This window comes from Notolepis coatsorum (assembly GCF_963971535.1).
Source record: "Notolepis coatsorum genome assembly, chromosome: 3".
Taxonomy (NCBI): Eukaryota; Metazoa; Chordata; class Actinopteri; order Aulopiformes; family Paralepididae; genus Notolepis; species Notolepis coatsorum.
This window is the reverse complement of record NC_140167.1, coordinates 185,046,096-185,058,543: the sequence shown is the minus strand read 5'-3', so window position 1 is coordinate 185,058,543 and position 12,448 is coordinate 185,046,096. Positions and strand designations below refer to the sequence as shown.

Below are 12,448 nucleotides of genomic sequence, written 5' to 3'. Positions count from 1 at the left end.
TAACTTGTGTTGAAATTCTTTTCATTTAAAAAAGATTGCAGCATGTGATAGTCATAGCTCTGAAATTGTTATTAGTATGTTATTACAAAGGTCTTAGGAGAAATAATACACCTTTTGAAGTGATCATGTTTGGGGCAAAAGGCCCCCTCTTCATTGGGGTAAAGGGTCCCATTCTAGTTGATTGTGTTTACAGTGAATTTTTTCTTTTTTTTTCTTTCGATCCTTTGCGGTGGTCCAATCAGTGATTTTAACAAGCCAAACACATTAGCATAATAGGGTGTTAACTGCTAGCTCTACCATTAGGATAGGCCTGCCCTAGGATGTTAACTGCTAGCTACATACCATTAGCACAGGCCTTGGATGTTAACTGCTAGCTCTACCATTAGGACTTGCCAGCTACAGCTAACTTAACTTGTAGACGTGAGAAGTTTGATGTAAAAACAAGAGACTATTTACATTTCCAGAAATGGATGGCGTAAATATATTTTACGATTTGAATAAGTAATGTATCATTTTGATAAAAATGCTCTCAAGGGGGCCTTCTACTGGGGCTGAAGCCCCCCCCCCCTTCAATATTTGTGTTTAATGGAATACATAAAGACATATTTCATTTCAAACCTTTATTTATACTCGTGAAAGCACTGAGGTTTCCCTCATTTACAGTGATGACGAGTTAACAAAGGACACAAATATCATAACAGTTATTAATTACAATGAATTACAATTACTACAATGATGGATTAAAAACAATTACATGATTCAGTACATAGGTCAAGTGCAATGCCTTTAAATTCCATGAATGACGGGAATGCTCCGAGCTTTAGAGTCTGTTGCAGGGTATTCCATTACGGTATAATATGGTATGAATATTACCATATTATTTCCCCACTAAATGTGCTTACCAATTATTACCCATTATGCACATATACACATTACAAATTCTTGCTAGTGTCAGAAAAATGACTATTTCCTTAAAGGGGAACTATCTTATAAATGGCCTTTTTCAGTGTTTAGCATTGTTTCCTAGCTATGTGGACTTATATTAATATGATCTATTCTAGTCTCTAATTCTCATATTGGCGCATTCTTCCAATTCTCCTCTCACAATATTCACCCCCACTGAACTGAGTCATCTGAAAATGTGATGATTTGTGATGTCAGAGAGACTCAGCTGCATGATAATGTGGCAGATGCCACCAGGCCACACAGTGGTTTAGGAGCCCAGCCTCAAAACGTCTCGAGATCTTGAGGTAGAAAAATGCTGTTTTTGAGGACTTGATTAGAAATACAAAACAATGAATTAAAAAAAATTATAATTACAGAGGTGTTCCATAAACTCACAGGAATTGTGTAAAAGTGCCCAAATAGTGAAAGAAATAGTAAAATAGTTCCCCTTTAAGGGAACTACACCCAATTTCATAATTGTTTCATAATGTTATTCCTCTGGTCTAAGACAGTACAGAAATATTTGTGAAAATTAGCAAATCCAAAAACTAGTTTTAAAACTCTGAAGTCTGAAGCTGCTCCATAGACGATGAATTGGGACATATTGTATAGATGACACAGAGCACCCAGGGGAATAGTTCATGTGCATTTTCTATTTCAGAACAGAGAACACTACTGTAGAATTAATATCCCATTCATTGTCACTGGAGCAGCTCCAGACTTTATACTTTGTTCTGGCTTAGAGAGAGAGTGAGAGAGAGTTTGATTGATTGACAATTGTATGAACAGATTGCAGAATGGGTACAATACAGTACAGCCCAATACACACAATTGTTAAGGGGTTGCAGACCAGAGAAAGACTTTCGTCTTGTTTACATCAGGGTCCCCCATTTTCAATTCATCATGACATACATGACATACAGATAGACAGTACTGCTACATCTATACATTTATGACATACCAGATTTACAAAACAGTTTGAGAGAGAGAGAGAGAGAGAGAGAGAGAAGCTCACGTTCACAAATATTGATTGAATTGTCTTGGGCCATGGAAAAAATGACATTAGCATTTCTAATTTGAGAGGTGTTCCCCTTTAAGGGAGGATTTTACCCTGCATCCTTTGTCTCTTGTTTTTTCCATGTATTTATTTTTCCTGCCCCACTGGGCCAGCAGTGCACAGACTTTTTCCACAAAGACTTGCCAACCGTGATCAAAGTACTATTCAATGGGTATTTATTAGGTATGCCCATTTGGGGCGGGTGTGTGGAGCCCTGTCCCGTCACATGTGCCCCCCTCCTGTGATGTATGAAAGCAGCACAGCCCCACTCCCTGTGCACACTGCACATGCGACGGGGGGGCGGGTTCCATCCTGACGCGCTCCGCCCGCCACTCCTCCGAGGCGTTGTGTGGATGGTGGCAGGATCAGGGACAGGCAGCCCAGGACACTGCATCAGAGAGAGATAAACAAGAAAACACCAGTGTATAGCCGCTTAGAAACAACTGACAATTAAAGAAAATGCGAGGGAGCGCGCCTCACCTTCAAGGGGATTCTACTAGAAGAGCGCTCGTCTGAGTCCTGCGCGCCTGCGGAGAGAGAGACGCGCGTTCAAGAAGAAGTCTGATTCCTGCAGGGCGACCACTGTTTACATTGTGCGGCTGCTGCCAACGCCACGTTTTAATAACCAGGTTGTGGGGAAACTTTCTTGGGCGAATTGCTCCCTGCTCTCTCATGCAAATACTGCATTGTCAAGAGGACCAGGCAGGTAGACATATTAGAGGACCCTATTGCGAGTCAAAGTGATCGCTTGACGTCCTTGCTTGCAGGGGAAAAAAATATCAGCAACCAGCACCTTGTGGTTTTGGGTTCTGGATATAATAACGACTCTTTTCTCGAGCGACACGAGGAGCACATGTAAAGAAGCGCCTTTGTTACATTAACTTTTAATTTCGAACACAATTTTGTTCTTTGATCGTTGCCTAATATGTAATTATTTTTGGAAAACAGACCAATCACATTTTTTTTATCTTCACATTTGCATTACTTTGATAAATCGGACAGATTAGCATTCACTTTTTCTTTTGCAGAATCGACTCAATGTACAGTAGGCAGTTCTATACGCCACCCAGCGACTGATCATTAATATTCGGGCAGACTTTTGATCTGATTTTTTGGTCAACATGGATCAGGGCCAGGAAGAGAAGGAAAATAACCCCAGCCCCAAGTCAGATAAACGGTTCGCCTTGTGGTACATCGGCTGGTCCACGCTGGACAGGCGGACTACCTTGCCCATGCTCCCGTGGCTGGTGGCGGAGATCCGGAGGAAAAGTGACAAGAACGACTCTGGTCCCGTCCAGGCCAGAGAGGTCCACCTCGTCCTCATCCCCCCGTTCATCCGCTGCGTCCCGTGCAACAACGCCAACTCGTCGGTGTTCATCTTCGAGCATAAAGCGCAGCTCATCTCTCGGTTCATCCACAATAGCAATGATCTCACCTATTTCGCCTATCTCATCCGCGGCCAACCGGACAACCCCGAGTCCGAGATGGCCTGTCATGTGTTCAAGGCCGACGACCCCAACCAGGTAGGTCTGTGTTGTGTTGACGTGATGATGTGTGAATGCAAAGACACGTGGCTACGGGCCACAACAATAACATGACACCATACATGTACTGTACAGTACACCGCTGCAAAAGGCCACACATGAATGGAAACACATTTTAACACTACACACCACATTTGTATCTATGTTCAAGTTTCAAGTTTCTTTAATAGTTGTCATACAGAAGTACAGAATACTTTTATACAAAATGCTTCTTACTGTTGCGCTCCAGAGACTGTGCAAGACAAGATAAGTATGAAATAAAATAACATAGTAAAATTAGAAGTAAAAAAAATGAGGTCACAGTGTTCAGTTTAGACATATGTACAATGTTCGATGCAGAATAGATGTAGTTACCATACAATATACAATACTGTGCACTAATATACAATACTATATAGTGCAAGGCAGAAATGGAGAAATGGGACGAGGTGCAATTTAGGTACAATTCACAGTAGGTGTACGAGTTGTAGTGCAAATCCTTTATCAATAAATATAAAGTGTAAGTGTGTTTGTGTGATCTAAAGTGTGGAGAGTGGGTGCTGCAGTGTGTTGTTTGTTTGAGTGAGTGTGTGCGTGTGGGTGTGTGTGCTGTGTGCATTTGATGGTTGTTGCATAGTGATTATTGTTCGTTTAGCAGCCTGATGGCCTGGGGATAGAAGCTTCTTCTGAGTCTTTCTGTGCTCGCCTTAAGACTCCGGTATCGCTTGCCTGACCACAGCAGTTCAAAGAGGCAGTTGTTCGGGTGGCTCGAGTCCTTAATAATTCTCTTAGCCTTCCCCTTGCACCGCTTGTTGTAAATGTTCTGGAGGGTGGGAAGCCCCCCTCCAATTGTGCGTTCGGCTGAACGTGTCACTCTTTGTAGTCTGCTACGGTCTTGTGCAGTGCTATTCCCAAACCAGGAGGTGATGTTGCCGGTCAGGATGCTCTCTATTGTACATGAGTAGAAGTTCCTAAGGATCTTCTGACTGACTTGGAACTTCCTTAGGCGCCTGAGGAAGTAGAGGCGTTGTCGTGCCTTCTTCACAACACTGTCAATGTGTGTGGTCCATGTCAAGTCCTCGGATATGTGGGCTCCGAGGTACTTGAAACTGTTCACTCTCTCAACCGGTGCCCCGTCGATGCTGAGGGGGCTGTAGTCCCTGACCCCCGACCTCCTGAAGTCCACAATCATCTCCTTTGTTTTGCTGACGTTCAGGGAGAGGCAGTTCTCCTGACACCACTGTGACAGGTTCTCTACCTCTTCCAGGTAGGCCCTTTCGTCGTTGGCAGAGATCAGGCCCACCACTACTGTGTCATCAGCAAATTTGATGATGGTGTTGTTGTTCCGCTGTGCTACGCAGTCATGTGTGTACAGGGAGTAGAGGAGGGGGCTCAGAACACAGCCCTGGGGGGCCCCTATGTTGAGCGTGATGGATGAGGAGGTGCAGTTGCCGGCTCTTACCACCTGGGGTCTGCCCGTCAGGAAGTCCAAGACCCACTGGCAGAGGTCATAGTTCAAGCCCAGGTCCCTGAGCTTGGCTATGAGTTTGGAGGGGACTATGGTATTGAATGCTGAGCTGTAGTCGATGAACAGCATTCTCACATAGTTCCCCTGCCTCTTGTCCAGGTGTGATGCTGCTGTGTGCAGCACATGGGCTATGGCGTCCTCCGTGGACCTGTTGGGGCGATATGCAAATTGCAGAGGGTCCAGGTTGATGGGGAGGGAGGAACAGATGTAGCCCTTCACTAGCTTCTCAAAGCACTTCATGGCTATGGAGGTGAGGGCTACAGGGCGGTAGTCGTTGAGGCAAGCGGGCGTAGATTTTTTGGGTACAGGGATGATGGTGGACTTCTTCAGACAGGTGGGGATGACAGCCTGTTCCAAGGACAGGTTGAAGATGTCAGTGAATACCGGGGCCAGTTGGTCGGCACAGACTTTTAGGACGCGGCCGGGGATGCCGTCCGGTCCTGCTGCCTTCCTGATATTCACTTTTTTAAAGATCCGTCTCACCTCATGCTCTGTTACCCTGAACACTGAGTCTCCATCAGCAGACCCCCCCCCCCCCCCCCCCCCATTGCCGTGGTTTGTAGGCTGGTGTTGTTATTCACAGCCTCAAACCTCGCATAGAAGGAATTGAGATCATTTGCTAAGGAGATGTCACTGTTCAGTTTGAGGGGGGTGCCTTTGTAGTCTGTCATTGTTCTGAGGCCCTGCCACATGCCTCTAGAGTCAGCCTGTTCAAACTGAAGTTCAACTTTATCCCTGTAACGCCGTTTTGCCTCTATTACTGCTCTCCTGACGTTGTATCTTGCCATCTTGTGTTCTTCCATGTTGCCTGTCACCAGCCCGGTGTTGTATGCTGATGTGCGCACTTTCAGAGCCTCACGGACGGATTTGTCTACCCAGGGCTTTTGATTTGGGTAGATTTTAATTTTGGTGGAGGGGATTGTTTCTTCTACCAGAGTACAGACATAGTCAATCACCGTTTCGGTGTATTCGTTAATATTGGCTGTGTTATCACGGAATACACTCCAGTCTGTGCATCCAAGTGCAGCTTGGAGTGACTCCTCTGACGTCACGGCCCAACGCTTAACCTCTCGCGAGACCACCGGCGTTCGCTTGAGACTTTGTTTGTACTTTGGCAAAAGAAATATGGCGGCGTGATCGCTTTTACCGAATGGACTAAGAGCCTGTGACTTGTACCCATTCTTAAATTGCGAGTATACATGGTCTAATATGTTCTCGCCTCTGGTGGGACAGGTCACATGCTGATAGAAATTCGGCAACACCTTTTTAAGACGCGCGCTGTTGAAATCACCCAGAACCAAAATGGCAGCGTCAACATTAGCTGTCTGGAGTTTGTTTACCTCGTCGTGAAGTTTTGAAAGTGCGACCCCAGTGTTCGCGTGTGGTGGAATGTACACTCCGATGAGGATGATGGACGTTAACTCTCTTGGGAGGAAGAAGGGTCGACATTTTATCGTGATAAACTCCAGGTCTGGGGAGCAGTGGTTAGACAGTTCCTTTGTGTTGCCTAAATCGCACCACTCCTTGTTTATCATGAAGGCAATGCCGCCTCCTTTCTTCTTTAGTGACTCTTCTGCCGTCCGGTCCTTGCGGAGAACGAAGAAGTGGTCTGCCGGTTCTATTGCGTGATTCGGGACATCTGGACTCAGCCAAGTTTCTGTGAAACAGAGGACGTTACAATCCCGAATGTCCCTCTGGAATTGGATCCGTGCTCTGATGTCGTCCAGTTTGTTTCCTATCGATTGCACATTGGCCAACAATATGCTGGGCAATGTGGTTCTGTGTCGTTTGGACCTCAGTCTGTTTCGGACCCCGGCTCTCTTTCCACGTCTTCGCGGCGGCTTCTCCTGGTCTTGGCCATGGCCATAACAAAGGATCTCGGCGGGCCATTTCTGCTGTTCAGCGATCCGATCCAGAGAGCAATCCAATCGGTAAGTTTTCCTTAATCCAATGTCAATGATTGACTGACGGTCATACACATATAATGCACCAACAGTTGGTGCAAATAAAACTCCTAATACTATAAAAATTAACAAAAGAAAGCACAGTCTCGACGGAGCGATCAGAAAGGCAGCCATCAGTGCAGCGCTAAATATGTCCACTACATCCCTATACCTCATTTTGCATTTTGTACTTTAGTTTGTATATCAAGTTCAAGTCAAGTTCAAGTTTCTTTATTAGTTTTATTTTATTTTATTTTATTAGGGATCCCCATTAGCTGGTGCTATAGCAACCAGCTAGTCTTCCTGGGGTCCACACACAAAAAAAACATACAAAAACAATCACTATTGCAAAAAAAAGTTGTCATACAGAAGTACAGAATACTTTTATATAAAATGCTTCTTTCTGTTTTGCTCCAGAGATTGTGCTAGATAAAAATAGATAAGTATAACAAGTATAGTAAGTATCAAATAGAAGTCAAGTACGTAGACAAAAGTTTTCAATATATACATATATGTACAATGCAGAGTAGAAAAGTAACTGAGTTACAATACATATACTATACAGTACAATGCAGAAATGGGATGAGGTACAATTTAGGTACAATTTACAGTAAGGTGTAATGAGGTATGGGTTGTAGTGCATATTTGTATATTGTTTGGTCTTTATTCTTTTAACTTTATTTTTTAAATGTTTAAATTTTTTTTAACTGTAGCACAATTTCAGGGGGCTCATACAGAACCAAGCATGTCACTGTAATTACAATAGCATTATATGTGACAAATAAAACACAACTTGAAACTTGGAAACGGTGCACGTCAACTTCTCAAATAGACATTTTCGCACAGCAGGCATTTACGTGTCATACATGTAATAACATGGCTAAACGGCTTTAACAATAACTGGTCTGTTCCATTCAGGTGTGCCAGTGAGCCGACATGCGCACGCATTCCCAACCAGGGTCCCGGTACTGTTACCTATTAAAGTGGAGCGTGCCCAATTTTAAGGTTACTTTTTACTGCTGTGCCATGGCACTTAGAAAATGTCTGCTAAGAACAAGGTCTATTCTTTCTTTTCAGTAGGGTGTCGAATACGATATCATTGCATAGCATTCCTCACACACACATTCTAATGTCATTTGTGGTGATGGGCTGGAGATTTGAACAGAGTTGACGAGATAAAGACTGCATTCATGTAATGAAAGATGCATTTTGGTTGTGTGTGAGCCAAAATCTATGATGGGGAAATTCCCACTATTAGTCAAACGATTAAATTGGAAAAAGCCCACGATATAACTAGCACTACTGTATAAAGCCCAAACTGATTGTGTTCAAGCTGGTTGCCGAATTGCATTGTCATTTAATCTAAAACACTGTGGATTGGTAGAATGGTCAAAACATGTTTGCTTTTGGTATTAAGTATTTAGGCCACTGGTTAGTGTGGATAATGCAGCAGAGGGCATGCTGAATGTATTGTCAAAGTTAATCCATCTAACAGCTCTGACTGACTGTTTTATGACAGTACTAACTCAAAGACACAATACTAAATCTGTGGCTTTGAATGCATTGATTAGTACAAAGGTCTTGAGCAACACTCCAACTGGTAAACACAATTTCAGGAAAGTGGAAGTCCTTGAAATTGATGAGCAATCTTCCTTTTTCTGAAATCATGGGTTGTTGTAGGCTACTGACTGTGTGTGTGTGTGTGTGTGTGTGTGTGTGTGTGTGTGTGTGTGTGTGTGTGTGTGTGTGTGTGTGTGTGTGTGTGTGTGTGTGTGTGTGTGTGTGTGTGTGTGTGTGTGTGTGTGTGTGTGTGTGTGTGTGTGTGTGTGTGTGTGTGTGTGTGTGTGTGTGTGTGTGTGTGTGTGTGTGTGTGTGTGTGTGTGTGTGTGTGTGTGTGTGTGTGTGTGTGTGTGTGTGTGTGTGTGTGTGTGTGTGTGTGTGTGTGTGTGTGTGTGTGTGTGTGTGTGTGTGTGCGAATATTCTGTTTGCTGTTCAAGCTAGACTGCAGGTATTACCAACCAAGTATGACCTGGTTTTACGGTACCTTGAAAGCTATCGCTCACAATGTGTCTTGCAACCTGATATACATCAACATCTTGAAGCTAGACATGATCATATTATTGATTTGGTTTTAGTCTGTCCAAACACTCAATAGTGATGTCTGAATGTTTTTTTATATTTCATATTCCAAATAGGTTTGTCAGTTCGCCCTGTATGGACAAGCCTTCTTGGACAAACGGACCCAGTATGGTCGCATAGGCCTCGGCTATGGCTGTAGGAGAATGGTCCTTTAGCAGCCTTGGACACCTCCATTTGACTTGCAGCTAGTGGCTTGATGACTGTGGGCCTGACAGGGGGGAGGGCAGAGCAGTGGTTATATCTATGCTGTAATGGGTGGGTAGGTAGGCTGGCAGTGTGACAGAGAGGAGGGCAGAGCAGTGGTTCTATCTCTGCTGTAATGGGTAGCCAGGCTGGCAGTGTGACAGAGAGGAGGGCAGAGCAGTGGTTCTATCTCTGCTGTAATGGGTAGCCAGGCTGGCAGTGTGACAGAGAGGAGGGCAGAGCAGTGGTTCTATCTCTGCTGTAATGGGTGGGTAGGTATAGGCTGGCAGTGTGACAGAGAGGAGGGCATGACAGTGGTTCTATCTCTGCTGTAATGGGTGGGTAGGTATAGGCTGGCAGTGTGACAGAGAGGAGGGCATGACAGTGGTTCTATCTCTGCTGTAATGGGTGGGTAGGTATAGGCTGGCAGTGTGACAGAGAGGAGGGCAGAACAGTGGTTCTATCTCTGCTGTAATGGGTGGGTAGCCAGGCAGGCAGTGTGACAGAGGAGGGCAGAACAGTGGTTCTATCTCTGCTGTAATGGGTGGGTAGGTATAGGCTGGCAGTGTGGCAGAGAGGAGGGCAGAACAGTGGTTCTATCTCTGCTGTAATGGGTGGGTAGGTATACGCTGGCAGTGTGACAGAGAGGAGGGCAGAACAGTGGTTCTATCTCTGCTGTAATGGGTGGGTAGCCAGGCAGCGTGTAGCTTTATGCCAAGCAAGCAGTGCAAAAATTTACCGTAGTGGCGTGCAGTAATGCGCCTTTCATTTTCCGCCGCCCAGCGCCCAGGTCGCGCGGAAATAGGCTGTCTATTGCCATTCTCTAAGACAAACGCTAACCTTAACCAGCTCCTTAACAGCGCCTAAACTTAACCGTTCTAACCTTAACCAACTCCGAAACAATGCCTAACCTTAACCTTAACCTTAACCATGCCTAACCTTAACCATAGAAATTATATTGCCATTCTCTTTGACAAACTCTAACCTTAACCAGCTCCTTAACAGCGCCTAAACTTAACCGTTCTAACCTTAACCAACTCCGAAACAATGCCTAACCTTAACCTTAACCTTAACCATGCCTAACCTTAACCGGCGAAAGAATACACGTTAAAAAAAAATCACGTTAAAAAATATTTTCGATGGGATTCGAACTCGCCAGCAAACGAGCCATAGGATCCACAGCCATGTGGCCTTGCCAATTGAGCTATTTCTAGATACTGAATAAGGGGCGGTGACTTATATATATTGAGCTCCGCTCGTGTCGAACCAAGGCGGGATCTCATGCGCATGCGCGGGCACCTCGCGCGAGCACGCCGGCGCACGCACGCACCTGAGCGAGCACGCCGCCGCCGGTGCACGCACGGTAGCATTTGTCTGAAAAGAAGGGCGCTTTACCGCACTGGCGTGCGGTGACGAATGCGGAAGCATTTTTGCACTGCTTGCTTGGCATTAAGGAAAACGCAGCCAGGCAGGCAGTGTGACAGAGGAGGGCAGAACAGTGGTTCTATCTCTGCTGTAATGGGTGGGTAGGTATAGGCTGGCAGTGTGGCAGAGAGGAGGGCAGAACAGTGGTTCTATCTCTGCTGTAATGGGTGGGTAGGTAGGCTGGCAGTGTGACGCCGGGAACGCACCAGGGGTGTACTCGCGGGTTTCGTGCGAGAACAGCTCGCGTGGCCGTCCACACCGAGTCTGACTTCAGAGCGGGCGGAAGCACATGGAGGAAGGCACATTTACATTGGAACAGCTGTAAATGCCTAGTCTATATGCGAAGTCAGTCCCCATTTGAATATTTTTTTAAGATTTCCAGTTCCAGTGTTCTATTGTCCATTTTGCATGTATAACCCGTTATTATCTCATTAATTAGAAGGTTAGAATGAATTTTAGAATGATGAAATCAGTGTGACTGTACTCCTGAAAAAGTATAGTATGGTTTATTTGTATTGGGAGAGATACAGACACATTAGCTGGTTGAACAACATCTATATGTGTGGTAATAATGCAGATATTGAGTGTATTTCTGTGAAAATGCACGTGGCGCACGCCTCAAATTCCAACCGAAGCGGAAAATACGCTTCCAGTCCACGAGTTGCCCGCCCGCGGCCAGTGTGAATGGCGACACCCGTTAACATGGGAGCGAAAGTGAAGCGCTCACCCGCGTCCCGCGTTCGGTGTGTTTGGGCCGTAACAGAGAGGAGGGCTGAGCAGTGGTTCTATCTCTGCTGTAATGGGCAGCCAGGCATGCAGTGTGACAGAGAGGAGGGCAGAGCAGTGGTTCTATCTCTGCTGTAATGGGTAGCCACTAGCCAGGCAGGCAGTGTGACAGAGAGGAGGGCAGAGCAGTGGTTCTATCTCTGCTGTAATGGGTAGCCAGTGCCACTAGCCATGCAGGCAGTGTGACAGAGAGGAGGGCAGAGCAGTGGTTCTATCTCTGCTGTAATGGGTAGCCACTAACCATGCAGGCAGTGTGACAGAGAGGAGGGCAGAGCAGTGGTTATATCTCTGTTGTAATGGGTAGCCACTAGCCATGCAGGCAGTGTGACAGAGAGGAGGGCAGAGCAGTGGTTCTGGTTCTATCTCTGTTGTAATGGGTAGCCAGGCAGGCAGTGTGAGTGACAGGGAATCTGTTTGAATCTGATGTATGTGTGATATGGTCTGTGCTAGGGCTGGGCGTTATGGCCAAAAATGTTATCGCAATAAAATTATTTTCATATAACTCGATATCGATAATTATCGTCGATATAATGTCTGTCAAGTTTAATTAACTTCTTATGCCCGGCGCCGATGGACGGGCTATTAATAGACTTGTTTTGCTGCTGCGAATGTCTCGAGTTGATGTCGTCATCAGTCCGCGCACGTTAGCAGTTAGCCAGAGCAAGCAGTGTATCCCATGACAATGTACTAAATATGACACTAAAATACTCTGTTCCGCCCCAATACATTGCAACGACGTCCACCGTATACCCCACACTACTATAACCGTGGCCTCAGAATTCACGCCACACACCCACTCGGCACGTAAACTATAAAATAGCGCCGTGCAAGCTAATTATCCTAGCCGTAGCCAGCCTTGTTTACTACTTGAGTCCTACCTCTCTACCCAGAGGTGCAGCGCGGGTCTCCTTCCGCTGTC

At 45.5% G+C, this 12,448-nt stretch overlaps 1 protein-coding gene across 1 annotated transcript in view; it reads left to right on the top strand.

Moving 5' to 3' along the window:
• Positions 1-2,382: 2,382 nt before the first annotated feature.
• The window catches only part of tbc1d4 (TBC1 domain family, member 4), a 118,250-nt gene continuing 108,184 nt past the window's right edge, over positions 2,383-12,448 (top strand). The window contains exon 1 of the mRNA XM_084310872.1: positions 2,383-3,525. Within this exon, the coding sequence (XP_084166998.1) occupies positions 3,124-3,525 (402 nt within the window). The 5' untranslated portion in view covers positions 2,383-3,123. The remainder of the gene's footprint in view (positions 3,526-12,448) is intronic.